The sequence below is a fragment of the Thunnus thynnus genome, chromosome 23, assembly GCF_963924715.1.
Source record: "Thunnus thynnus chromosome 23, fThuThy2.1, whole genome shotgun sequence".
NCBI lineage: Eukaryota > Metazoa > Chordata > Actinopteri > Scombriformes > Scombridae > Thunnus > Thunnus thynnus.
This window is the reverse complement of record NC_089539.1, coordinates 23,662,615-23,689,589: the sequence shown is the minus strand read 5'-3', so window position 1 is coordinate 23,689,589 and position 26,975 is coordinate 23,662,615. Positions and strand designations below refer to the sequence as shown.

General features: G+C 39.8%; 1 protein-coding gene across 8 annotated transcripts in view; it reads right to left on the bottom strand.

Annotated features, from left to right (window-relative positions):
* grip1 (glutamate receptor interacting protein 1) overlaps positions 1–26,975 on the bottom strand; it is a 77,557-nt gene that overhangs the window by 24,280 nt on the left and 26,302 nt on the right. For 5 of the 8 annotated variants that reach the window (XM_067581198.1, XM_067581193.1, XM_067581195.1 and 2 more), the window contains exons 2-13: positions 11,244–11,324; positions 7,044–7,179; positions 6,003–6,148; positions 5,788–5,871; positions 5,605–5,680; positions 5,309–5,454; positions 4,431–4,578; positions 3,810–3,979; positions 2,536–2,673; positions 2,295–2,444; positions 1,684–1,870; positions 747–892 (exon numbers count right to left, since the gene is read on the bottom strand). In XM_067581198.1, the coding sequence (XP_067437299.1) occupies positions 747–892; positions 1,684–1,870; positions 2,295–2,444; positions 2,536–2,673; positions 3,810–3,979; positions 4,431–4,578; positions 5,309–5,454; positions 5,605–5,680; positions 5,788–5,871; positions 6,003–6,148; positions 7,044–7,179; positions 11,244–11,324 (1,608 nt within the window). Of the gene's footprint in view, positions 1–746; positions 893–1,683; positions 1,871–2,294; positions 2,445–2,535; positions 2,674–3,809; positions 3,980–4,430; positions 4,579–5,308; positions 5,455–5,604; positions 5,681–5,787; positions 5,872–6,002; positions 6,149–7,043; positions 7,180–11,243; positions 11,325–19,666; positions 19,862–26,975 lie in introns of those variants that run through there. The other 3 variants (XM_067581199.1, XM_067581200.1, XM_067581194.1) reach the window with 3 other exon arrangements.

Genomic DNA, 26,975 nt, shown 5'->3' with positions numbered 1-26,975 from the left:
TTTTGTTGCATCTTGGTGTAAAACTTAAATCCTGATGGACACTTTGTCTTTCAAATCATGATTTTTTTCCACTTCTGTGAACACAAACCGTGTACGCTGCATCACACACGTTCTCCAGCCTTTGTCTTAAAAAAAATCCCTGGAAAACTCTGCTGCCTTGTTAGCACAGTTTAGAGCGTGAAAGGCAACAACCTGCACTCCTTATCTGGAAGGTCCTGACTCCAAACGACCACAAGCTGCAACAAACGGGTGATGTCACACCTCGCTACCTCCATCTTTATATACAGGCTACGGTCTGGCTGCAGGGATTGGCTCCCATCTAGCTATTAGAGCATTAATGATGTTGGGTGATCCAGTTCATCCCAAAGATGTTGGATGGAGTTGAGGTTCAGATTATGGAGCTCGTACAACAGTATGTGTGCAAATATGTCCATATGCTGTCATTAGCAGCAGTGATATCTCCTCCTCTGGCTACAAATCATAAAATGTGTCTGAGTCATTAATGACAACATGTTGTGTTGTTTCATTCAGCTCAGGCGTAGGTGGATATTTATAGAAGTCAGAGTATGTTACAGTGACAAAGAGTGACAAATTACAGGGAGACACCAGAGAAGCAGAGTGAAACACAGACTGTCAGTCAATCAGCCACAACAGGAGCACAGACACCAGACTGCTGGTTTGTTGCTGCGGAGCACATAGTGAACGTGCACGTGTGTGTGTGTGTGTGTGTGTGTGTGTGTGTGTACCGGCCACGTCGAACTCGATCTCCAGTGTGAGCTGAGCAGTGATGGACGAGTCTCTGAGCAGCTGATTGGTTTCTTCCAGAGTGGAGTCTTCAGTAGGAACTCCATTTATGGATAAAATCCTGTCACCGATCTGCAGGATACCACACCTACACACACACACACACACACACACACGCACGCACACACACGCACGCACACACACACGCACACACCACGTGTGTCAGAGTTTTCTGCACAACTAAAAACAAAAACAATTAGTAAAATACAATTAAAAGAATAACCTCTTAAACAGCTGTCTAATTACAGGCCAGGAGGAGGTTGTTATATTTTTTGGTGGCATCAACTCAAACTTTGACTAAATTAACATCATTTAAACCACAAAACTCCAATTTTTAATTTGTGTAAATCATTTTAAGAGCCTAACATAACGGCGACAACGGTAGTTTATTTTGTAAGATGAGTGCAGACGAAACAGAACAGTAAAATTAAACAAAAACACCAAAACAATACTTTTTTTTTTTTTTTTAAAGAATCTAAAGGAAAAACTTACATTTTTACCCATTTTTGCATGTTTGTGCCTCTGTAAATTTGGTTTAGTTTGACTTGGATTAATCCAGATAAAAAGAGATAAAATATATTCAAAATAAATAATAAAATAATACATATTTTAATTAAAATAGCAAGTTAAGTAAAAGCAAAGCCAATACCTTTTACAGATAATTGGACAGTTAAGTTTTATTGAATCATTATACTGAATATTATATATTATATACCATATATTTGATTAAAATATCATTATGAAGCACTGACTGAATATTATTGAGGGAATTATTAGTATTGTGTGTTACATACAGGCTGAAAACACATTTTTCTGTGTAATGTTGAATATTGAATATCAATACATGTATATTATTTATGTATGGATGTGTGTGTTCACCTCTCAGCTGGGCTGTCGGGGTCGATGTAAGCGATGAGCGGCGGTGAGGAGAGCGTTTCTGTGGCGAAGACTCCGCCCTGCAGCTGCAGTCCGAACCCCATGATGCCGTCGCCGAGCAACATCACCTCTGTGGTTTCCGTGTGAACGACCTGACCGGCGAGACCCACGGTGCTGGACGCAAGAGACACTGAGAGAAAGACAAGAGACAAGACAAGAGTCGAGTAAAAAATGAGATAAATGTCTCTTGGTGAGCCTTAAAGCAGTGGTTCCCAACCTGAGGGTCGAGACCTCCCGTTGGGACCAAAGATAATCATAATAATAATCTTTTTCACTCCACGTTTTCTGATTTCTTTCAGTCCTCTATGACAGTAAACTGAATATCTTTGGGTTTGCCGACTGTTGGTCAGGACAAAATAAGACATTTGAGGATGACACCTTGGGTTTGGGAAACAGTGATCAATATATTATAGACCAAATGATTAATCGATAAGGAAAATAATCGTTAGTTGCAGCATTATCCACACACACTTGCAACACTTGAAACACAGGTTGAGGTGGAAAATCACTCTTTTAAGTCTGAGACAACAGAAAGTCAGAGACGTCAGACTCACAGGAGCTCTTGAAGTCCTTCTTCTTCGCCTTCCTCCTCATCAGCGTGCCCCGTGGACTCGTGGGATACATGTTCCTGGGCAGAGTGCTCATGTTGAGGGACGAGAGACTATAGGCCGACATGGAGCCGGGAGAGAACGAGTGGCTGAGAGCTACAGAGTCAGACAGACAGAGAGAAGACGGTGAGCAGGAGTCTCTGAAATAAAAACATCACACTTCAGGAAGAGAGAGAGGCGGACGTACGAGGGTTGTTTGTATGGCGGTTGTGCGATCTGGCACCTGATTGGTCAGGGTGGTACGTGTTGTAGTGGTAAGGGGGGAGGATGGGGGTGGAGCTTCCGGTTTCCCAGGGGAGGGGGCGGGGACTACGCTGCACCTTGACTGCACACACACAAATACACACAGAGGAGGGTGTTCAGGTTAAGACAAGAGGAAAGGTCAGAGGTCAGAGGTCAGGTAGCTGCCTGTATCACAGCTTTAAAAAAGATCACATGTTCCTATGTGATCTTTTATAAATATATTATGTTTTCATGTATTTATTTGTTTTCTGCTGCGATGTGTTCAAAGCCAGTTGGGCCTGGTGTGTTTCTGTTCAAGAGATCCTGTTGAATCAGTTAAATGTCAACAAAAATAGTCATTAAATTCCATTAAAATAAAGGTTTTAATCTTAAACTTTTCTACAATCATTTAATATTCAGTTTTAACAGACGGTTAGACGTCTTTTCTGCTTTGTGCTGTTATCAGCTGCTCCAAGAAGAAATGTCAACTTTGGATAAAAAGAGAGAAAATCCACACGTCTCTGAAATCAATTTCACTTTAATTCATTTCTATTAAATTTCCATTTAAAAACATGCTTGCATTCTGAGCATGGAGCAAAATGAGGGACAAAATTGTAAACTAAAACACAATATTTGAAACTGAAAGCTGAAGTATTGATCTTGAACCCTGAAAAAAAGTTTTCAGTTTTTCAATTCAAATTAAATTTTGATTCATTTTTGGAATTTTTCTGAATAAATAATTATTTTCTTCCATTTAAAAAGATTATGCGTTCAAAGAAATTCCAAAAGTTCATCAAATTAACATTTGATTCGAAACACTTTCTTTTAATAGTTTGATTATGTTGTTATTTATTCAGGCTCTCTGTGTTTTATTTGTTTGTTTACTTATTTGCACAATAACGAAATAGCAGATAAAATACATATCTGGCCTAAATTTTTATTATGATGTATTTTTTCTGATTCCAATACAAGAAATCATGGTTTGCAAGTTTGGTGATTCATGATCAAAAGCTAGCTAGCGATATCGTTTTGTTACTTGACACTCTGGAGGTCGTACGTTAACGTCATTATTTTTCAAATTAGTGTTTTGAGAGTGAATAATTGAATCTGTAATGATTTCTGACTGTTATGAACACAAACATCTCTGCTTTTACTGTCAGAAAAAATGTGTTCACTTCATTATACCGTGCTGTGGTGCGTTCAGGGCCGGTCGGGCCATCTGTGTGTTTGTGTTTATACCGTGCTGTGGTGCGTTCAGGGCCGGTCGGGCCTGGTGTTGCGGCAGGATTTCCATGCGGACGGTCTGACAGGAAGCAGAGAGCAGCTGAGTGGCTTCAGCCAGAGAACAAAACTCCATCGACTTTCCATCAACAGACAGGATGTGATCTCCTGCATGAAGGGCGCCACACCTACACACACACACACACATACACACACACACGCACACACGCACAGGAAAACATAACAAAAGACACATAAACACATAAAGGTTAGAAACTTCAGATATCAGATATCCACCAGATGTGACGGATCCACATTGATCTGATGTCGATGCTTAAAGCTACTAAAGATGCTACACTACTTCCTGTGTGTGTTCCAATAAAATCATATCATCTGATATCATCTGATATCATCTGAACACAACAACAGTGATTCTACAGCAGGAACTGTGTGTGTTACGTGTGTTAGACAAAAAGGTGACGTTATGAAGTTGATGCAACATAAAGAAGCAATTTTAAAACCTACAAAAAGCCTAAAAACATGACTGAGTATGAACATCTCCACTTATAGTTAAGAAGTCATCTGTAGTTAACAGCCTCACGTCAGTGCGTCCCTAGTCAGAGGTCAGAGGTCAGGTACCTGTCTGCTATGCTGGCTGGTTTGACCTTGTCGATGATGATGACCTGCTTGCTGCAGAACATGGAGGTGGACAGAGCAACGCCCAGGCTGGAGCCAGTCGCCTTGGCAACCTCCACCAGCAGCGGCCCCGACGCCGTGGCAACCGAGTCTGACAGAGGACAACACAGACAACACAAAGAAATTAGTTTTTTTATTAATTTCTTATCTAATGACACATTATTCTTCTATAATTGAATTTATGGACGAAAACAGGTATATTTTAATTCAATTTAATCAAATATTTTCACAATTCATTTATATAGTCTAATGTAGTGTAATTTATATATATTATATATGGCTTTTTTAATGCCATCTGTCTAATTTCTCTAATCTTAAGTTTTTTCTTTCATTCAAAGAGTTCTTTATCTGTTTTCTTACCTCTCAGCTTAACATCAATAAAGTTTTATTTTGAATATTAACCACCTGTTAAACCCCACCTGCCTCACTGCACAGACTGCTACTCCTGACTAGACCCTCCCATATAACAAGGTTAAATAACTCCCCACTTATAATATTCTGTCTGGTTGATATGTATTGTATGTATATGTATACTCCTTGATTAATCCTATGTTAAGTAAAGAGAAGAGAAATGAGTTCAAATCATAACCTAAATTACCTCATTTAATCAATTATTTGTTTGCTACTATTCAGATTTGTAATATCCACCATCCATCTGTTCATCCATTCATTCCACCCTTGACTACAATAATAAATGGTTGTAACAGCTTCCTGGATCCTGTGTTTAAACGTGCACCGCATCAGATGTTCAGTGAGCCAACGCCACCGCGATCACTACAGTTTTTTCACACTAAAAACACAAACAGAGAGCGTTAACTGACCCATCACTGAGACGTCGTACTCGATCAGCAGCGTGGCTTCCTGCCCGCACTGCTTCAGGATGCTCATGGCCTCTGATAGGGTGCTGCCGTGGAGACGAATCCCATCGATGCTTAGCAACCGATCGCCCGGCTTCACGGTTCCTTCTCTGGGAGAGAGAGAGAGAGAGAGAGAGAGAGAGAGAGAGAGAGAGAGAGAGAGAGAGAGAGAGAGAGAGAGAGAGCGAGAGGACAGTGTTCAGTTTGTACAGAAGCTCTTAAAGGACAAAAAACCTTCAGACAGACAGGCGGTCACGTACCTCTCAGCCGGACCACCCGGCCTGATGGTTGTTATGACGATGGGGCGAGACTTGTTCCTGTCTTCATGGGCCCCACCTACAAGCAGAGAGACATGTAGTTATTTATTTATTCATTTTTAATGCACACACACACACACACACACACACACACACACACACACACACACACACACATAGACTCACCTCTGATAACGAAGCCGAAGCTGTTTCCTTCTTTGTGAAGCGTGACTTCCACGTTCTTAAACATGACCCCTGACCCCTGCACTGCTGCAACACACCACAACAGCAACACATCAGTATGACCTCTGACCCACTGCAGCTTTAAAGAAACACGGTGTATAACGTTTAAACACTAACCGCTCTCCTTAAATTACGACGAACCGTTAACGACTACTTACAGACAGGCGGCAGCTCGTACTCGACCTCCAGTACGACTCGCTCCCCGACGTTCTTCAGCAGACTGATGATCTCATCGTGTCTGAACTTGGCCAGGTTGATGCCGTTAACGGAGCGGATGTAGTCGCCCACGTTCAGCTGGTCGCTCCTGCAGCGACAGTCGAAACATCAGCTCTTATTTTACTTTAAAGGGGGCATATTCTACTGTTTGTGATTTTCTGTAATTTATATCCTATTCTGATGTTGGATGTTAAACATGGTCAAAGTTCAATTAACGTATGCTGAATGCAGGTTTCAGCCCACTCTGACACTTTAATTGCAAAGTTTGCCTTTACTTTTTTTTTACTTTCATAAACGGCGGTCCGTTCTTTAATCTTTATTGCTGAGGTTGTTCACGTTGTCCACTCGCATATTTCGGATCTGATTCAGCTCCAACATGTACGGATATATTTGAGAAGTTTATATTTTGAGTAAAGACAAAGAAAAAGAAGTGAAATCCTGCTACTTTAGTTTGTTTACGTAGCCTCTGGAGCCAGAGGATGCTTCCTGAAGCTAACCAATCAGAACAGAGTGGGCTCATCAGGAGGCGGGGCCTTAAAGAGACAGGAGCTAAAACGGCCTGTTTCAGACAGAGGCTGAACCGAGGGGCTGCATAAAGGACCAGTAGAAGATAAATAAGGAGTTTTTAACTGGAAATCATGTAAATCAAGATATTCCAGTAGAGCCCCTGGATATGAATATAAATATACATAAATATATGTATTGAATATATATAATGAAGACCAACAGGACGTTCTAGACAATAGGCTGACTTGAGTGAAAATGAGAAACTGATATTATCAGGATAATTAAAGTTTAAAGCTGATGTTATTTTATATCTTTTTAAAGACCAAAGCCAACAATGTGTTAGTCCGTCTCTTAATATTTTCTGACTTCCCTACTCTGTCTGTGGCTCTCAGCTCCACTGATTCCTACTGAAGATCTTTAAAAACTGCTCACAAACATGTATTTTCATAGTTTCAAAAAACAGATTCAAGATTCACCTGGCGGCGATGCCTCCCTGTCGCAGGTTTGAAACCCGGGGCTTCCCATCCTTGTCGATGCCGCCTGAAACCGTCAGACCGAGTGTCGTCCCCTCCTTCTTCATCAACTCCACCACCGAGCAGCCCCGAAACTCATCTACATCACAAAAAGATAAAAATATTCTACTGAGCAATTCTACTCTTTGCTTAAATCCTTCTTTCTTCCTTTTCTGTCTCTGCACTCTGACTCTTTCTCTCTCAGCACAGAGAAAAAAAATAATAATCTGGACAAAGAGAGAAGTGAAGTCATCTATTCTGTCGTCCATCTATATTTTATAAAACGCCTGAAATATTTAACAGAGGGAGAGATGGATAGAAGGAGGGATATTTCAGTGCAGAGCTGGAACAATGTGATGCGACCAGCCCTCAGGTGATAAAACAGAGAGCAGGATTTCATTGAAATGTTGTATTTTAATATTAACCAGGCAGGGCTTCACCCTCTTTCATTCAGACAGGATTACAATGTCTGATCTTTGGCAGTGACCATCATTGTCTTCCTCTCCTCCCTTATCTTCTTCCTCCAAAGAGGCTTTACAAAGAGCATCAGTGTCCTTTTCAACTTTTCTAAAACATCAGCGCTGTGTCAGCGTGCTCAGTCAACCCCAAATCTTCAAACCAGCTTCCTGCAGCAGCCGGGGGAGAAACTTTTGAATGTATTCCTTCACAAACCGCCAGTTAACTTCACACTGAAGAGAAGCAGAACTACAACAAAGCTTCTCTCAGAGAACATCAGAGTTTTGTTTAAGCTGCACTATTTCAGATTTTACTATAAGTCTAAAATAGATTTTCTCAGCCTTCATAGGAGGTGTATCTGCAGCAGAGCAGAGCAGAGCGTCTATCTGTAAATCTAAATTCTACTGAGGATGATCGGTGGGGGTTTCGCTTTTGTTGACATGATTCTGAACCTCCATTGGCTGGTTTAGAAGCTTGACCAGTCTCTCCACATGGCTTTGAAGCTCTACCAGTTTGTCCATCAACTGGTTCCAAAGCTCTACCACTTCCTCTAATGGGTTCAAAATCAATAACCACATCCTTTAACAGGTTCCGAACCTTCACCAGCTTCTCTAACTGGTTTAGAAGATTGACTGGATCCTGCAACTGGATTCAAAGCTCAAACAGATCTTCCGAATGTCTCTGAAGCGCTACCAGTTTCTCTGACTGATTCTTGAGCTCTACCAGTTTCATTAACTGGTTCCAGACTTTTACTAGTTCCTCTTACTGGTTCTGAAGCTAACAGCATCCCTCAACTGGTTCCGAAGCTTGACCAGTTCATTTGAATGACTCTGAAGCTCTACTAGATTGTCTAACTGGTTGTGAAGCTCTACTAGTGCCTTTAACTGGCTCTACCGGTTCCTCTGTCGGGTTCAAAGGCTATACCAGTTGCTCTAACTGGTAAAGAAGCTCTACCAGCTCCTCTAATAGGTTTAGAAGCTCAACCAATTTCTCTAACTGGTTCTAGAGCTCTACCAGCTCCTGCATGTAGATCTGAACCCCCACCAGTTCCTCTAACTGGTTCTGAAGCTCAACCGGATCCTGCAACTGGATCCAAAGCTCAAACAGAACCTCTGAATGGCTCTGAAGCTCTACCAGATTGTCTAACTGGTTCTGGACCCTGACCAATGTCTTCAACTGGTTCAAAACCTCTGCCAGTTCCTTTTACTGGTTCCAAACCTCTACCAGTTCCTCTTACTGGTTCAGAAGCTATACCAGTTACTCTAATTAGCTCTGAAGCTCTACCTGCTCTTCTTACTGGTTCTGAAGCTTTACTAGTATGTCTGTCAACCGGTTCCAAACCTCTAACAGTACCTATAACTGGTTCCGGAGCTCTACCAGTTCCTGTATGTAGCTCTTAAGCTTCACCATTTCCTTTTGCTGGTTTCAGACCTTTATCAGTTCCTCTAACTGGATCCAAAGCTGTAGCAGATCCTTTGAATGGCTAGGAGGCTCTACCAACTTGTCGACAGTGCCTTCAACTGGCTCCAAACCTCTACCATTTTGTCAAACTGGTTCAGAAGCTCAACAGTTCTTCTAACTGGTTCAAAAATTCTACCAGTTCTTCTAACTGGTTCTGAAGTTCTACCAGTCTGTCCATCAACTGGTTCCTAAGCTATATTAGTGGATTACCAATTCCTTTAAAGTAGATTCAACCTATACCACATCCTTTATTTGGCTCTGAATCTCCACCAACTCTGGTGAAGAAGCTCTACCAGTCCCTGTAACTATTTCAGATACTCTACTAGTGTCTCTAAAGCTGGGCTCAGACTACAGGAGTTTTGGGCTGATTTATCCGATCCACCCCTCCCAACAGTCGGAGGAGAAATCTGGTCTGGGACTTTAGTCGGTACCAATGTTTGGCCCAGATTATCTGGTAATTTGAGGGGTTTACAGATCCAATCTTAAACCTCCAGAACTGCTCACAGACTCATCGGGCCGCCCTGATAATGATTATGTCACTACTTTCCAAACAGGACCACAATAGCCAATGAGAGAGACAAGTCCACAAGGAGACGGAAGTGAATGTAAACACTTTTGAAATGGTGACCACAAAGACACAACAAGCTGTTGTACGGGTGCGTTGTACAGCTGAGATGGAGGAAAGGCTTGTTGATAAGAATACAACTGTCTATATAACATGTCTTCCAAGACATATCATTGTTGTGGATATTTCTGAGCGGTGGTCAACACTTTAGTGGAGAGAAGCACAGACGAGCCTTTGATGTCTTATTGCTGAGAATGTTTATTGAAGCTACTTGATCAAGGAGAACTGTAAACAGCGAACATCCAAGTTGGTGTAACTCGGATGCTGTCTCTTCCCGTTCTACCCTCTGACAGCCTGAGTTTTAGAATTTAACCTGAGCAGATTGGCCTACGATATGAAAAATCAGTCTAATCGGTTCACTAGTTTCTATTTGGCTACACATTCCACCTATCTTTGTTGTCTAGAAGGGTCCTCTCTGGCCTTGGCCTACCGTGGCAGGCCTCTCTTTATCATAGAGGTTTCTGCATTCACCAAAACATCACAGACAACTGACGTCTCGAGGAGAGATTAAGAATTACAGTGTGACCGTCGTCTTGAACTAATGTCACTCCAACCTGTAACCCCTACAGAAGGAAAACTCCATAACAATCATGACTGTAAAGACAAAGAGAAGAGCTGGGGAGAACTCACCTCTGCTTTGAACGCACCAGGTGAGAGAGAAATGGAGAGGTGTGTGTGAGAGGTAGGTGTGAGTGTGAGAAAGAGAGAGAGAGATGTGTGAGGTGATGCACCATTGTTTTCTAATCTTGTAGCATGTGCATGTTTGAGATTAGAGAGAAGAACATCTGTGAAGTTTCTCCTTATGTGTGTGATGCAGCCCAATTTCAATATCAGTTAGGACTGGTTGTTGAGCTCCACCATTTCCTCTAACCACAGCAGTTGCGCTAACTGGTTCAAAACCAGTTCCTCTAACTGATTTCAAAGCTCTACAAGTTTCTTTAAATTGGTTCCAAAGCTCCACCAGTTCTTCTAACTGGTTCCAGAGTGCTACTTATTACTTTAATTTGCCTCTGGAGCTCTACCAGTTACTCTCGCTGGTTCTGAACCTCTACTGGTTCTCCTTACTGGTTCCTCTAACCTCTAACAATTCCTCTGACTGGTTATGAGCCTCAATCAGTTTTCGAAATTGTTCTGAAGCTCGACTTATTACTCTAACCTGTTACAAAACCAGTTCCTTTAAATTACCAGCTCTGATGTTCTACCATTTTCTGTAATTAGCACCGAAGCTCTTCTACTCTCTTTATGTTTTGCTAATTTATCAGAGAAACTGTGAACTTGAGGGGTTTCCATCTCTGTACCAGCTGTGTCATCGATGTAATGTTTACTTGTTTTCACAGCAGTATTAGCAGCATTTAGATTCAAGCTGCAAGTAGGCCACCAGCTCCAGGTGGGAGGAGATAAACTGCGACTGCAAGCAGCTTCCTGCAGGTCACACAGATAGAAAACATCAGCTCGCTCTTCGTTTGTGTACATTCTATTTTCAGAGCTGTTATCTTCATCGGTGTGCTTATTGGCTCTGTAGGTGGAATCCAATAAAGCAGAACCAGAAGAGATGGAAAAGAAAGGAAGGGACTCAACAGATCACAAAATAAAACAAAATAAATGATGTGTGTTTGTGATACCTGGTATGCTCTGCCTCCTGATGGCCAGCGCTCCATCTGGAGGTCGAGGCCCGGCGGAGTGTTTGGTGTACGGCCCCTCATCTGCAACACAAAGAAACACACGTTTCAATACACAGTAACAAACATGCACTGGTTTTTAAGATTCACCAGCCTCTCTTACTGGTTCCTATCCTATACCAGTTTCCTTTAACTGGTGCTGGAGCTCAGCAATGTCCTGTAACTGGTCCCAAACCTCTATCAGTTTCTGTACATGGTTCTGAAGCACCACCAGACCATTACCAGTTCCTCTTACTGGTTCCAAAGCTCGACCAGTTTCTGAAACCGAAGCTCTATCAGTTTCTCTTACAGGTTCTGAAGCTCAGCCATTTCCTGTGACTGGTACCAAATCTTTACCAGTTTATCAAACAGGTTCCAAAGCTTGCCCAATTTCTCCAACTGGTTCAGAAGCTCGACCAGTTTCTGTAACTGGTTCAGAAGCTTGTCCAGTTTCTCTAACTAGTTTCAATGCTCTGTAAAATACTCTAAGTGGGTCTGAAGCTCAACCAGTTTCTCTGACTGGTTCTGAAACTGGTTCTGAAGATCTGTCAGTACCCATAAGTGTTTAGAGGTTTTGCCAATGCCCCTAACTGGCTCCCAACTTCAACCAGTTTCTTTAACTGGTTTTGAAGCTTCAACAGTTCCTCGTACTGGTTCTGGAGCTCAACCAGTTACTGTATGTATCTCAGAAAGTACCACTTCCTCCAACTGGTTCCAGACTTTTACCAGTTCCTCTAACTGGTACCGAAGCTCTACCATTTTTTCTAACTGGTTCCTTTAACCATTTTAGAGGTTTTACAGAGTTCTTGGCTCCAAACCTCAACCAGTTTTATTTAACTGGTTCTGAAGCTCCAGTTAAACCCACACAGTTAAGTTTAAGTCAGATGTTCTTGACAAGCTCCCATAACGCATCTGTACTCACCATCATCATCATCAACTGCAGAGCTTCCACCACAAAAATACATCTCAGAGCTAAAATGCTAACAGGAGTTACTGTAAGTCTAAAGTTAAAAGCTTCCTGGCCTCACTAGCCAGTAAATTAGCATGTTAGCATCCTCAGCAGGCTGAAGCTGCTGCTGAGAGGTCTGTCAAGTCAGCCTGCTCTCGTGAATAAAGAAACCACTGCCAGAGAGAGAGAGGCAGAGAGGTGACCTCATCAGAGCAGCAACCAATCCCTGTGGAGAACACAGTGGGCTACGGAAGTCTCGACCAATCTGTGCAGTCCACTGGGAGACCCCCCCGGTGATGTAATCACTCAGAGAAGACGTCCGACTAAAAAAAATATGCTTTTTGCTGACAGAGCAGAGGCGGCGCCAAGCTATGAATGATGATGTCATGTAGCTCAATCTGGAGGCAGAGATTTGATTGGATGAGTGTTTTAATTGGATGATTCATTGATTAATATTGTAAAGTTGATTTTACCGGATGGTGTTTGGTCAACAACTGCAACAGTAACAATGACATCGTATTTTTCTACATTTTTGTTTATACATGTGTATGTTTATTCAGTATGTGTATTAATAATATATACTATATATATATACATATCTGTTTATGTGAAGCACACTGAATAATATAAATAAAGTTTGCCTTGCTTTAAAAACAGGCAAAACAAACTAAACGGGGGCAAAACATTTTCACCTCCCAACATCCACTGACATACAAACAGAAACCAACAATTGTCGTCTATAAAATGTCAGTTAAATATTAAAAAATAACTAATTCTCCACAACACAAAGATATTCAGTTTACAGCATCAAATCCTCCAGTTTGTGACGCTGGAACCAGCAAACATTTTTCACTATTCTCTGGTCTTGTAGACTGACGTGAGCCGAAGTTTGTTTGTGAATCAGCAGTCTAACACTCACTTCATACCTCATCCTGAATCAGTTTCATCTGTCTGGTGTACAGCTGCAATGATTAGTCCATTAATCAATTAGTTGACAACAACTGAATTACTCGATTAATCATTTTGAATCATTTGTTTAAGAATAAAAACTCCAAATTGTCTGATTCCAACTTCTCCAATTTGTATTTTTCTGCTTTCCTTAGTTCTCTGTTGGTCGGGACAAAACAAGACATTTGTGAATCATCTCGGGCTTCTGGAAACAGTGATCAACATTTTTCACCATTTTCTGACATTTTATAAACCAAATAACTAAATCGATTAATCAAGAAAATAATCAACAAATTAAATGATAATGAAAATAATCGTTAGTTGCAGCCCCAATCTGTTGAGCTCTATTTTATTCTAGTGCACTGTAGTGTTTTATATTCTGGTCTTCTGTTTGGTTCTATTTTAGTCTAATCTGCTCTAGATCTACGCTGTTCTGTTTAGAGCTGAAACAACTCTTCAATGAATCGATTAAATGTCATATATATATATATATTATCAAATATTTGACGATTCAGCTTCTCCAATGGGAGAACTGGCTGTTTTTCCTTGATTTGAATCTTAGTACATTAAATATTTTTTGGTCTGAGGACCAAATTTTATATATTTTTTATATTTCTTTAGCTGCTCAGATAAAAGAAGCCACTTCACAGGCAGTCGGAGCCATTTTTCACCGATTTCTGAGTTTATAGACCAAATGATTTATCCAACTGATCGAGATCGGTCGTTCTGTTTCTGTTCGATTCCAGCAGCTGAGCTCAGAAACACAATGAGACTCTGACAACACACACACACACACACACACACACACACACACACCATAACTAACTGAAGATAAAAGCTGAGCCTCCTCCTCCTCCTCCTCCTCCTCCAGATGTAGGACAGCAACATCTCTTCCTTTCTACATACTATATATATACACACACACACACATATATATATATAGCCTAATACAATATACTACACACTGTGGTGTTTTGTTATATAAATCAGAAGCTCATATTAGACAGAGCTATAATTTCTTAAACAAGGACACACAATGTTTTTGATATGAGACGCCTGAACCAAGACTCAGCTACTATCATCCACCTGCAGCAGCTTCAGTCCGACCTGCGCCACCTACAGGCAAGAAAAGTAACTGCGGCTGTAAAAATGTACAAGTGCTGATAAACAAGATTTAAAAGTTTTAGCATCTGCAAGTTTTACATTCATGTCACCTGCAGGCAACGAGTGTTCAGTTAATGCAGTTTTTCTTTTTTTTGTCTTTATTATCACTGCTGTTGTTGACAGAAAAGAAACAGAAATTAACAGTTTAAGCTGATTTAATTGAATGTTTAATGGTGTATATTTGAGCAGGAGAAGTTGGTGGTTATTAGGGGTGTGCTTGAATACAAATACCTTATTTGGCAAAGCACAAATAGTGGGGTTTTTACGAATATTTGTTTTTTGGGGGAAAAAAAAACATGTCAAATACCAGCGAGCAGGTCAGTTATAGTCGCTATTAGGGCTGCGCGATATGACGATATGTCGTTTGACGATAGAAAAATGTATATCGTTTCATTTTATGTTATATTGTTTATATCGTGGTGTCGCAAATCACACTCTTTACGGCAATATCTTTTGTCATTTGACGATGCTTTGCGTTCTTCCGCACAGTCGGATGTAAGGCAAAGGCAAAGGACGAAGGCAAGACGACATAAACACACATGGAGGAGTGTACACAAGAGCTCATACCTAAGAAAGGGGATACTTCTGTCGTATGGACGTGGTTTGGGTATGAAAAGTCTGATACGGACCAGAAAACTGTATTTTGCAAATTATGCTGCAGACCGCTCCCTTCTTCAAACTCAAACACCGCTAACCTCTTTTACCACCTACGCAAAAGTCATGTCAAAGAGTACGGGAGAGTCTACAGATGAGAGCCATGAAAGTACAGCAGAGCGCTCAAAAGAAACCCCAGACTGAGACATTGCAAGAAGCTTTTGCCTGCAGCACACCATATAGCAAAGATTCACAGTCAGCAGGAGGATTAATGTAAGATGTAATAAGAAATAGGCCTTTCCATGTGGTCATTTTATATAAAATATTTATTCATTGAATTTACAGAAAATGTGCTATATCGTGATATGAGGTTCTGGTCATATCGCCCAGCTCTAGTCGCTATCTCAGTGTCTCTCCTCTGCTCCGCTGTTACGTCTACCAGCAGGTCTCAACGAGGGGGAGTCACATCCACCTGCTACATGACGCATATTTCTTAATTTGGACATCACTTTAATTTTCATCTTTAATTTTCCAAAATTAGAAATGTAACAAAAACAAAAACAGGATTTTTAAACCTCTTTCCACTTTTATTCAAATACAAATACAAATAATTTTGCTGCCTCAACAAATACAGATACAAATACATACTCTGCACATCCTTAGTGCTTCTTAAAACGATTTACATAACTGTTAGCGGACACAATTATTAGCTCTGGACAGGCAATTATGTCTAATGTTTTAAGACAAACTAACACTTAAACCCACATGTTTGATGTGTCAAATGTCTGTAAAGTTCGGGTCTTACAGTAGATGTGAAGTCGGGAAACAAATGTACAAAATCTCCCACAGCTCACGTCTGAAGCAGAAACGTGTTTTTACTTGTATATTTAATATCCGCTGAGAGCTGCTGTGACACAGTGATGTTCCATTTTTAATCTTTACAGTATACATTAGCTGAAACCTCAAACAACACACTCGACACTAGCAGCCGTCGGCGGGAGGAGAAATCAGCATGAAAACATCTGCAGGTGTGAGCTGCTGCAACCTTACGGATGTTATAAAATGTCCATAAATCAAACTAATTACAAGTTTTATTTTTGCATGATGTGTAAAATGTCTTGCAATTTCAGTTTTCACAGCGTGAATAACAAGAAAGTAATTTTCAGTAAAAGAATAATGTAGCTCTCACGAGTCACAACATGATCACAATTACGAGACTGAAAAAAGATTCTCTGAGTTCAGTTTGTGTTTGATGATGAGATTTTATCTCTGACATTATCCTGCTCAAACCTAAACCATAGAAAACTGCTTTAACAAACAAACAAACAAACACAAATAAATAAAAATCAGTAGTATATCTCTTACAATAGATTCGCCTGCATTATGACATTATGACTGCTGATTTTAATAAAGTACTTTACATGAGATAATATGAGTTAATAATATATTATGTTTACTATATTATATATAAATACAGCTTTGTATCATATGTGATCATCTGTCATTCTGCAATATTTACTGTATGATGTTCAGTGGTGGAAACTATCTGAGTACATTCACTCAAGTGAGGTACTTGTACTTTTTCTCTAGTCAAAGATTAGAGAAAAAGTCCAAAAACTGAAAACAGATTTGTGTATCAGAACTTTTTCTTCTTTCCTCTCCCATTAATCATCTCACGACCCCTCAGATTTATCTGCTGACCCTTTGGAGGGGCCCCGACCCCTAGGTTGGGAACCACTGGACTAAACTAGCTAACTGTATATAAAGTAGTGTAAACTAGCTCCACCTCCAGCAGCTACAACAGTAACATGCTGCTCTAACACTGATGCTTCACTATTAATAATCTAATGATGTCATATATAATAATATATCAGTCAGAGGGACCAAACCACTACTTTTACTGCAATACTTTAACTACATCAAGCTCATAATACTTATGTACTTTTACTGCAATACTTTAACTACATCAAGCTCATAATACTTATGTACTTTTACTGCAATACTTTTACTACATCAAGCTCATAATATTTATGTACTTTTACTGCAATACTTTAACTACATCAAGCTCAGAATACTTATGTACTTTTACTGCAATACTTTAACTACATCAAGCTCATAATATTTATACGGGACTTTTAATTGTAATGGAGTATTTTTACATTGAATCTTTTACTTATCAAACCATTTCTGCACTATAAATTCAAGGTTTAAGGCCGCAACTAACAATTATTTTCATTATCGATTAATCTGTCAACTGTTTTCTCAATAAATAAAATAATTGTTTGGATTGTGAAATGATTGTGAAAAAACACTAATCACAATGTCTTATAGTCCTCTATGATGTCCTCAATTTGCTTGTTTTGTCTAACAAAGAGTCCAGAACATAAAGATACTCAAATAACTGTTATGTATGTCAATGAAAAACAGTAAATCCTCACATCTAAAGCCAAGATTCCATCCAAATGTAGCCGATTTGCAAATATTTGAAGTTGGGTTGTGAAGATAAACAGTCGGTTCCTTTAAACCGTCACAGAAGAAGAGACACAACGAGATGACGTCATTAAAAGAGCAACAGTTAAAGCTCAAATGATGTAAAACCATGATGGAAACATGTTTCTGTTTGTTTCATGTATTGATGTGAGGAAGGTTACAGTCTCCTCATCATCGCTCCTCATCAACCTGATGTTTTCAGCTCTTCAGTGACGAATAAGTCACATGATTCATGTTTGTCATCATTTATCCACACAACTACTTCTACACCTCTGACAACAGAGGTAATATTTTTTTTGTAATATTTTGAGATTTTGTCAAATTTCCAGCGTTTCCACTCAGCTCACAAATTGAAAAAGTGAATAAAAACATATTTTCTATTTTTATTTCTATTCTTATTGCTTTCTTTCACCTGAATTCTCCCCTGAGGTCAATAAAGACTCCCGTCTTATCAAAGTGATCAGATATTAACATCATACAGAGCAAAGAATATGATATATATGAACATATGTGTGTTTGATAAATGTTTAGATGCAACAAGAATCTTTTCTCAAGTCTGAAAACAGCCGTCTGACCTTCAGAGGTCACCTGACCAAAAAGTCACATTACCGCCCAGTCGGAGCTTCACATCTGCAGCACGAATATCAACCATTAACCATCAATCACTGGTCACAGTCTGTCAGCAAACTGTCCCTCTATATATAAAATATATATAAATAAATATAATACATTTAAAACATTATACCAATGAATAAATATTAATAAATTATTTAAAAAATTAAAACAATAAACATATTATCTGGATAATAATAATGTATTGAATAATAATATATTCATAAATAAATATAATACATTTAAACCAAATATTATACCAATGAATAAATATTAATAAATAATAAATAATTTTAAAATTCAAATAATAAACATATTATCTGGAGAATAATAATGTATTAAATAATAATATATTCATAAATAAATACATTTTTGTTTTTAATGAGTTATTTCTTTTTTGTGAGATATCTTCATGAATTTTTTAATGAATAAATAAATGAATTAATCTGTTTTGTTTTTTTTTTACAAATAATATATCAATAAATAAATATATATTAATAAATAAATAAAAATATATTATTTTCATGAATAAATAAAAAATATGTTTTTTCCTTTTTTGATGAGATGTCTTCATAATTATTATTTTGTTTATGTCATTTTTACTCCTTTAAAGCATTACGGGATTTTTTTTTTCTTTCTTATTTGTGCAAATAAATAAACTAAGCAAAAAAAAAACCATTTAAAAATTGCTGAGTTATATTGAGTTGTATTTTATACTTAAGTCAGTCATGCACAAATAATATATCAACAAAATAAATCTGAATGTATTAATGAATAAAAAATATATTTTCATTAATAAATAAATTATGTCTTTTCCTTTTTTTGGGGGTGAGATGTCTTCATAAATTATTTTTAAATCTCACAAACATTTTTATTCCTTCAACACATTATTATACGCAGTTTGTTTTTCTTATTTAAAATAAAATACAATAAAAAATACACTTAGTATTTTAAGTGCAATTTTGCTGCGCTAGTAGTTGGATTTTATACTTAAGTAACATTTTCAATGCATCACTTTCACTTGTTCTACGTCTGACACGTTATTTAAAAAACACAAAACAACAAACACCTGAAGCTTCAAACTGAATCAGAGTCTGAGAATAATCTGATCACAAAAACCTGAACACACACACACACACACACACACACACACACACACACACACACACACACACACACTCAGTCTGTCTGGCTGCCCTCGTTTCTCCTCCATACTCTCTCTCCCCTGTTAATACACAGCATGAATATTACATTCATGAAAATAAGATGCAACGCTATCTCCACATCTCTCTCTCTCTCTCTCTCGTGTCTCACAGTCACTCTGAAGGTCTCTCGCCCAGCGGACCCTGCAGCGATCGACTGAATGAATCCATCAGGAGATCATTTTCAACACACACACAAACACACACACACACACACACACACACACAGCTGGCTTTGGTCATAAACAACCCGCTCTCTCTCTCTCTTTTCAATGTCAGCAGTTTACACCAAATGTCGCTCGACCAGGAAAACACCATCACGCACACACGCATGCATGCATGCATGACACACATGCAAACATGCATAACCTTCTATCACACACACACTCTCTCTCTCTCTCTGTCAGTGTTTCTCTATGTCTCTCTACCTTTGTTCACCCTGCGCAGGATCTGGCAGCGACATTTAAACGACACGGCGATCATGGTGAAGCCGAGCCGAGTGTCGCCTCCCGCCCCAGCGCCATGCAGATGCAGCCGCCACAAACTACACCTCCTCCTCTTCCTCCTCCTCCTCTCTGAGCGACTGACAGGCGAACGACCACCTCAAATAGAAACCATCATCGAGACGCTTCGTGAGGCTCGGCAAAAACGAGAGAGAGAGGGAGAGAGAGAGAGAGAGGGAGAGAGAGGGAGAGAGAGAGAGAGAGAGGGGGAGAGAGGGAGAGAGAGAGCGCTGCAGATGTGAAGCTCCTCCATAAAATGAGACAGCAGAGGAGGGAGGAGGGAGAGTCTGCGCAGATGGGGGATGAAGAGGAGGAGGAGGAGGAAGAGGGGGGGATGATGGAAAGGCAGAGGAGGGAGGGGGGAGAGTCTGCGCAGATGGGGGATGAAGAGGAGGAGGAGGAGGTGGGGGGGGTGGGGTGGGGGTGATGGAGAGGCAGAGGAGGGAGGAGGGAGGCTGCTGTGTTTCTGTGCAGCTGGATGGATGAAGAGTAAGATGAAGGAAACAAGCGTGAGAAGGACGGATAATGTGATGAATAGAGATGAAAGGAATAAATGGGAGGGAAGGAAGAAAGGAAGGAAATAGCATCCCATAATCTGTTTATCTGGAAACCACAACGACACACAAGTACTACTACCTTTACTACAAGAGTACGCAGTGTTTTCATATTAAAGGACCAGTTCACATTTTTCCAAGTCTGTCTTAAAACACCAGTCAGGAGCTGTAATCATCCCTTCATAACACACTTACAATGTAAGTGATGGGGGACAAAATCCACACGAAAATATCATATCAAAGGGCTACTTGTGATTTTCATTCGCACACTATGCGAGCACAATAATCTCTGTATTCAGACCAGGCGGTGTGGCGTTCAGGCGCAGGGTTGTGCGGAGCTGTGTGTGTGTGTGTGTGGGGGGGTGTCTATTTGTGCTTTAGAACGTAACTGCTGTGAAACAATCAGAAAATAACGTTTTATTGATCTGATTCACCGGCTTTCTCCGGCTACCAGCGCGCTCTCTCTTCATTCACTCTCTAGCTCGCTCCACCACTGCTGCTCTCTCTCTTTCTTTCTCTTGTCTTTTTTTAAAAATGAGTCAGGAAGCCGACAGCAAAGTCTAACTTTACTTTTAACGTTATCAAACAAATAGAAATGTCCTCCGTTCGTCCTGGTAACGTCTTTGTGCTCCCTCATGACGGAGTTTACAGCTCTGATCAGTCTGATCTCCCGCTGTGATTGGTCACCGCAGCCTTCAGCCGCAGTGACGTCAGGTTGGGTTTCTCCAAATTTGACTCTGGCTCAACTTTCCGGCCGCAGTCCGGTGCAGAAAGGGCCACAGCCGAAAAACGCACTACCCCCATTCAAATGAATGGGAGGACTGGCACCCAACGTTATCCTGGAACTGTTTGGAGTCATTGGCCAGTGCATCAAATCCCAGAATCCTCTCTCTGCTCATTCTTCACAGGACGTCTATGTGAAAGGTAGAGTAGCGTAGCTGCTTTAAGCAATAGCGTGTGCGTAGCGAGTGTGCGAGAACGAGCAGAGCAGAGGAAAAGGTTAGCGGTAAGTTGTCAATCTGGCAGTAAATGTACAGCACAGACTACAGCTTCTCAAGACCAAGAAACATGTCATCTGTTGTTTCCCAAACTGCTGGACGAGTGAAGGAGGTTAGCTCCAAAGTTAGCAACAGCGGGTTAGCCTAACCTGACCGGGTGGACCAGCTATTCTCATTTTAGTGTCAATCTCAGAGAACGCAGAAATGTTTGGCTGTTGAGTCTCTTCTGAGTTTTTGCTCAGCCTTGTGTTAAAAACTCTTAAAAAAAAGAATCTCTAACTATGTAATTATTGTTTATTCCTAAAGTTTTTTTCTGCTGGACACAAAAGTCACAAGATTCACTGTAAAGTTCGTTCTCAGTGTTTGTGCACCGGAGGCTTCGAGTCTCCACATCACACTTGTGTAAGTTGAATATTGGACCAAACTAGTTAAATATTCAATGTGTCCAGTTAAATATTACAGCGTACAAGTGACAGCTGGTACATTTCGGCAGTCAGAGGAGTATTAAATATTAGAGTGGTATGATGTTTTAATAAGTACTAGAGCCAATATTTTCAGTCAGTATTGGCTTCTTATATATATATATATTGATATATTGGTATTGATGTGTTCTGTATGTCAGCCAATAGGTTAAAACAAATGTCGGTACAGAGATGCCAAAGATATGTTTAGAAAAAACGAATTACATTGAAAAACAGACAAATTGAAGTGATCCTTACCAAAAATATTTACATTAAAAAAACATAATGTTGTTATAATAAATACATTTTATAATAATTGTTTTTTATTATCAAATATCATCATCAGCTTCATAATTTGGCTATGATTTTAAAAGTCAGATTATGTTTTAAAAGTTTTTTTAAACAGGTAGTACAATGTGTAAGTGAGTATGACTTTTATATAATAAAAACATCAGCAGATAAAACCACATGAGGTAGGTGGCAAAATCCCTTTTTTTTTTACAATTTGGGTGAACTGACCCTTTAAATTCATCTTTGTTGTTACTAATGGTTCTCAGCAGGATTTTATAATGTATTTGACATACAAGGACATAAAATACTGGTATAATTAATTGGGTACTCACACATTTTAGCAGAGTATTGAGTACTAGTACATTATAATGAGAGACAGTTAGTTTATATGAATATTAACATGTTAAACCAACTCTTCTGGCCGGTTCTTCTAAACTTCTTGACTCACGTGTCAGATTGTTTTAATCATGACAACAACACCAGTCGCTTCTGTTGCCTCCGTTTGGCTGATTTATTCTCACTTTTAACAAACAAAACAAAAACATTTCTACACGTTTCATCATGTTTACAGAGGAAGACTCAGTCCCAGCCCTTTCCTGCTGCCACAGGAGGGATGCTGGTGGTCCCCGTTCCCAAATCTAGTTGTACCAAAACTCTTAATGATTTTAAACCGATTGCTCTCGCATCAAATTTTAATGAAAAGCTTTTTAAAAAACTGGTAAGTTCAGAAATATTAAGGAAAACTGAGCATACACAGAGGAGTAGAGGATGCCACAGTCACTTTGTTTAACTTACTTTAACACTTGGATGGAAATGAGTCTCATGTTAGACTTTTGTTTGTTGGTTTTTCCTCCGCTTTTAAAACACCTTAAAGTCCCCACATCTTGTGTCCAGCAGAAGCACATTTGCATATGTCTAAACCTTTTAATGAGGAAGAAGGAACAGATGTCATTTTAAGGATTTTAACAAGATAATTTAACTTCTTTTGTGTGGGAAAAAACGATATCAGACACATTATTATTCAAAGTAGAGTACTTTGTATACATCTTAAAACATGTCTTGAGGGGATCTTTAAGTATCAATCTTCGGGTGTGAGAAAGTGGAATTCTGTCCAAGTTTGCTCCTCCTCCAACCTATTATTTATCCTCTACACACACATAGAGTACGCAGAAGAGATGCTCTGTTATTGTTAGTCAGCTCCAGGACAATGAGACCTTGACATTGTCAAGTGGTGTGATGGGTTCTGTCTCCAATTAATCATATCTAATCTAATCTAATCATATCTAAACTAAAGACATAATAATTGATTTTAGAAGACATGCCCACACAGATGGAGTCATATCTATTAAGGGTTAGACAGTGGAATGTGTGCAATCTTACAAATATCTTGGGACAATTATTAACTCAAAACTGAACTTTGCAGCAAATTGTGAAGCCGTGTTCAAAAAGGGGCTCCAGTGTTTGTTTTGTTTGAGGAAACTGTCCTATTTCCACAAAACCACGATGACCTTATTCTATCATGTTTTTACCGAATCAATTTCATCTTTTTCTTTGGTGTCATGGTTTGGAAACGTATCTTTGAAGAACAGAAACTCTCTGAATCAAATTGTTAAATGGTCCAGTGGGCCGATTGGTGAGTCACAGCTTAACCCAGCGTCCCCGTACACCAGACGGTTACAGCGGATAACCAGCTCGGGTTTAAACGACGACTCCCACCCTTTGCACAGTGAATTCCTGCTTCTTCCTTCTGGACGGAGGTTTATAGTCCCAAGGTGTAGAACAAAGTGGTATAAAAATAGCTTTGTTCCAGCAGCCATCACTCAGATGAACAAGACGTAGCATAGATGCTACAGAAGCAACGTTTATTTCTTTTTACCTGCCTTTTACTTTATTTATTTTAGTGGTTTTTATTGTTTTTTTTTTCTTTTAAGTCCTGATTATTGGAGCATTGAGCACTTTTATCATGTCTGTCTATTGTCTGTGTTGTTTGTAAAACGTGTGTCAAGATGGATGCCTTGTCTAGTGCAAATCAAATCTACCTACAGGTACAAATAAAGTAACCTGAACGTGACCCTGAACCTGAACCTGAACCTGACCTGTTGAGGCATGGACTCCACAAGATCTCTGAAGGTGTCCTCTGGTATCTGGCACCAAGACGTTAGCAGCAGATCCTTTAAGTTCTGTAAGTTGTGAGGTGAGGCCTCCATGAATCGGACTTGTTTTTACATCCCACAGATGCTCCGATTGGATTGAGATCTGCGGAATTTGGAGGCCGAGGCGACACCTTGAACTCTTTGTCATGTTCCTCAAACCATTTCTGGACAATTCTTGCAGTGTGGCAGGGTTCAGAGACCACTGCCATCAGGGAATACCGTTACCATGAAGGGGTGTACTTGGTCTGCAGTAACGTTGAGGTAGGTAGTACGTGTCAAAGTAACCTCCACATGAAAGGTTTCCCATAGTGCATCCTGGTGCCATTTCTTCCCCAGATAAATTACGTACACGCACCCAGCCGTCAGAAAACATGATTCATCAGACCAGGCCACCTTCTTCCATTGCTCCATGGTCCAGTTCTGATGCTCACGTGCCCATTATAGGTGCTTTCAGCGGTGGACAACGGTCAGCATGGACACTCTGACCGGTCGGCAGCTACCCAGCAGGCTGTGATGCACTATGTGTCCTGACACCTGTCTATCATAGCCAGCATGAACTCAGCAATTTGTGCTACGGTAGCTCTTCTGTGGGATCAGACCAGACGGGGTAGCCTTCGCTTCACACACACACACACACACATCAATGAGCCTTGGGTGTCCATGACCCTGTTGCTGGTTCACCAGTTGTTCTTCTTTGGACCACTTTTGGTAGATACTGACCACTGCATACCGGGAACAGTCAACAAGACCTGCTGTTTTGGGGATGTTCTGACCCAGTCGTCTATCCATCACAATTTGGCAAAAAGTCACTCAGATCCTCACGTTTGCCCATTTTTCCCGCTTTCAACACATCAACTTCAAGAACTGACTGTAACGAGTAATCAATGTTATTCACTTCACCTGTCAGTGGTTTTAATGTTGCGGCTGATTGATGTTTGTACATATAATATACACATATAGATATTTATTCATATATTATAGGTAGGACACATGCACACAACACTTTACATACATACATGCAGTCATGTTTTATACCCTTCTTGCTGCTTTTACTATTTTTAATATTTCTTTTTTTCTCCTTACTGCATTGTCGAGGAGCTGAAACATAAGATTTTTACTATTATACTTGTGTAATGAGCTGTAACAATAAAGAAACTTGAAACTGATTGCTGAAAATAGTAAGTTGGCATCAATTCATAAGTCAAGAGAATAAAAAAATACACTATTTCAATAAATTGGCAAAAAATATAATTTGCAACTAACACAAAAAATGGCACACCAATAAAAAAAAAACTCTTCTGTGTGATGTCATCGGCTGGCGTCTTAAGGAGGCGTGGCCTCTCCCAGCAGGTAGTGAAGTGGTCAGACATGTAGGTCAGTGTTGCAGCAGCAGATTACACAGGATTAGTGTCAGAGAGTGTGTGTGTGTGTGTGTGTTAAAGGTATTAACAGTGATATTACCATAACTGCAGTACAATGCAGTTCAACACACTCATATTAAATGTTTCTCTCTGTCTCTGCCTGTAAACGCTCATCACACCAATGTTATAATAATGTGTTGTTATATAACTGAGGTTTGTTCAGTGTGTTCAGGTCTGTGCTGTGCTGTGCTGTGCTGTGCTGTGCTGTGCTGCCCCCTGCTGGTCACACAGGCTTTAAGCTGCACTGTGAGGCCGTTGCGCCCCCTGCTGGAGACACTTCAGCAGTACAACAGAGACAACAGCAGGTCAATACTGTTATAACACATTGATGCTTCCGTGCGGTTATAATGTCTTTCTATTTAAAGAACATGGAGGAGATGTGAGTGCTCAGGGTTTACTTTGAATCAAATAAAGTACTTCCTGTTCCTATTACTACTCCTCCTGCTAATACTACAAGAACATCACAACCTAATATCACTTCTCAACTAGAACATCATGAACAATATCAGCTACTACAATACTGCTGCTGCTGCTGCTGCTTCTACTAAACAACAAAAAACAATACTACTTCTAAAACTAAAGCATCATCATCAGCTACTACAAATATTACTGCATCTGCTACTATGAATACTACTATAACTACTATCATCACCTCTGCTGCAAATATTACTTCTAAAACTAAAACATAAACTGTGAAACTATCAATAAATTAATTAGGATAATGAATAAATTACTACACATACTACTGCTACAACTAATACTTCTTCTTCTTCTTCTACTACAGAATGTCAACCTCAGGTCAGGACGTAGTAAAAAAAAAAGAAGTTTATGAAGTTCCACAGCAGGTGTTTACAGTTATCTTAGTGCATATGGATGCTAAAATCAGAATAGTACAAATCATAACATCTACCACTAGTCAAATCCTTCTTCTGCTGTTAATACTACTTCCACCTCTAGCTGCTGAAGCAACTTCCTGTTTACAGCAGCAGAGGTCTAGCAGACGTCCCTGTATGCACATCAGATGTAATAATACTGTATAATGAGCTGATGAAGCCCATCCTCCTGCTGTCAGATCAACCAAAACACACACACACACACACACTCACACACACACACAGTCACACACTCACACGGCTGCAGCTGTTACCATGGAAACAAGCTGATGAATAATTGAGGAGAGAGAGTGACCCTGCGCCGTACAAAGAGTGATTTTGAGAGATGAAAGAAGTGTTCACACTCACACGCATGCACACACACACACACACACTACAGGTTATCATCACAGCCTCCAGTGTTTCAAAATACCCAAATCAGAGTATAACACTGACAATGTGTGTGTGTGTGTGTGTGTGTGTG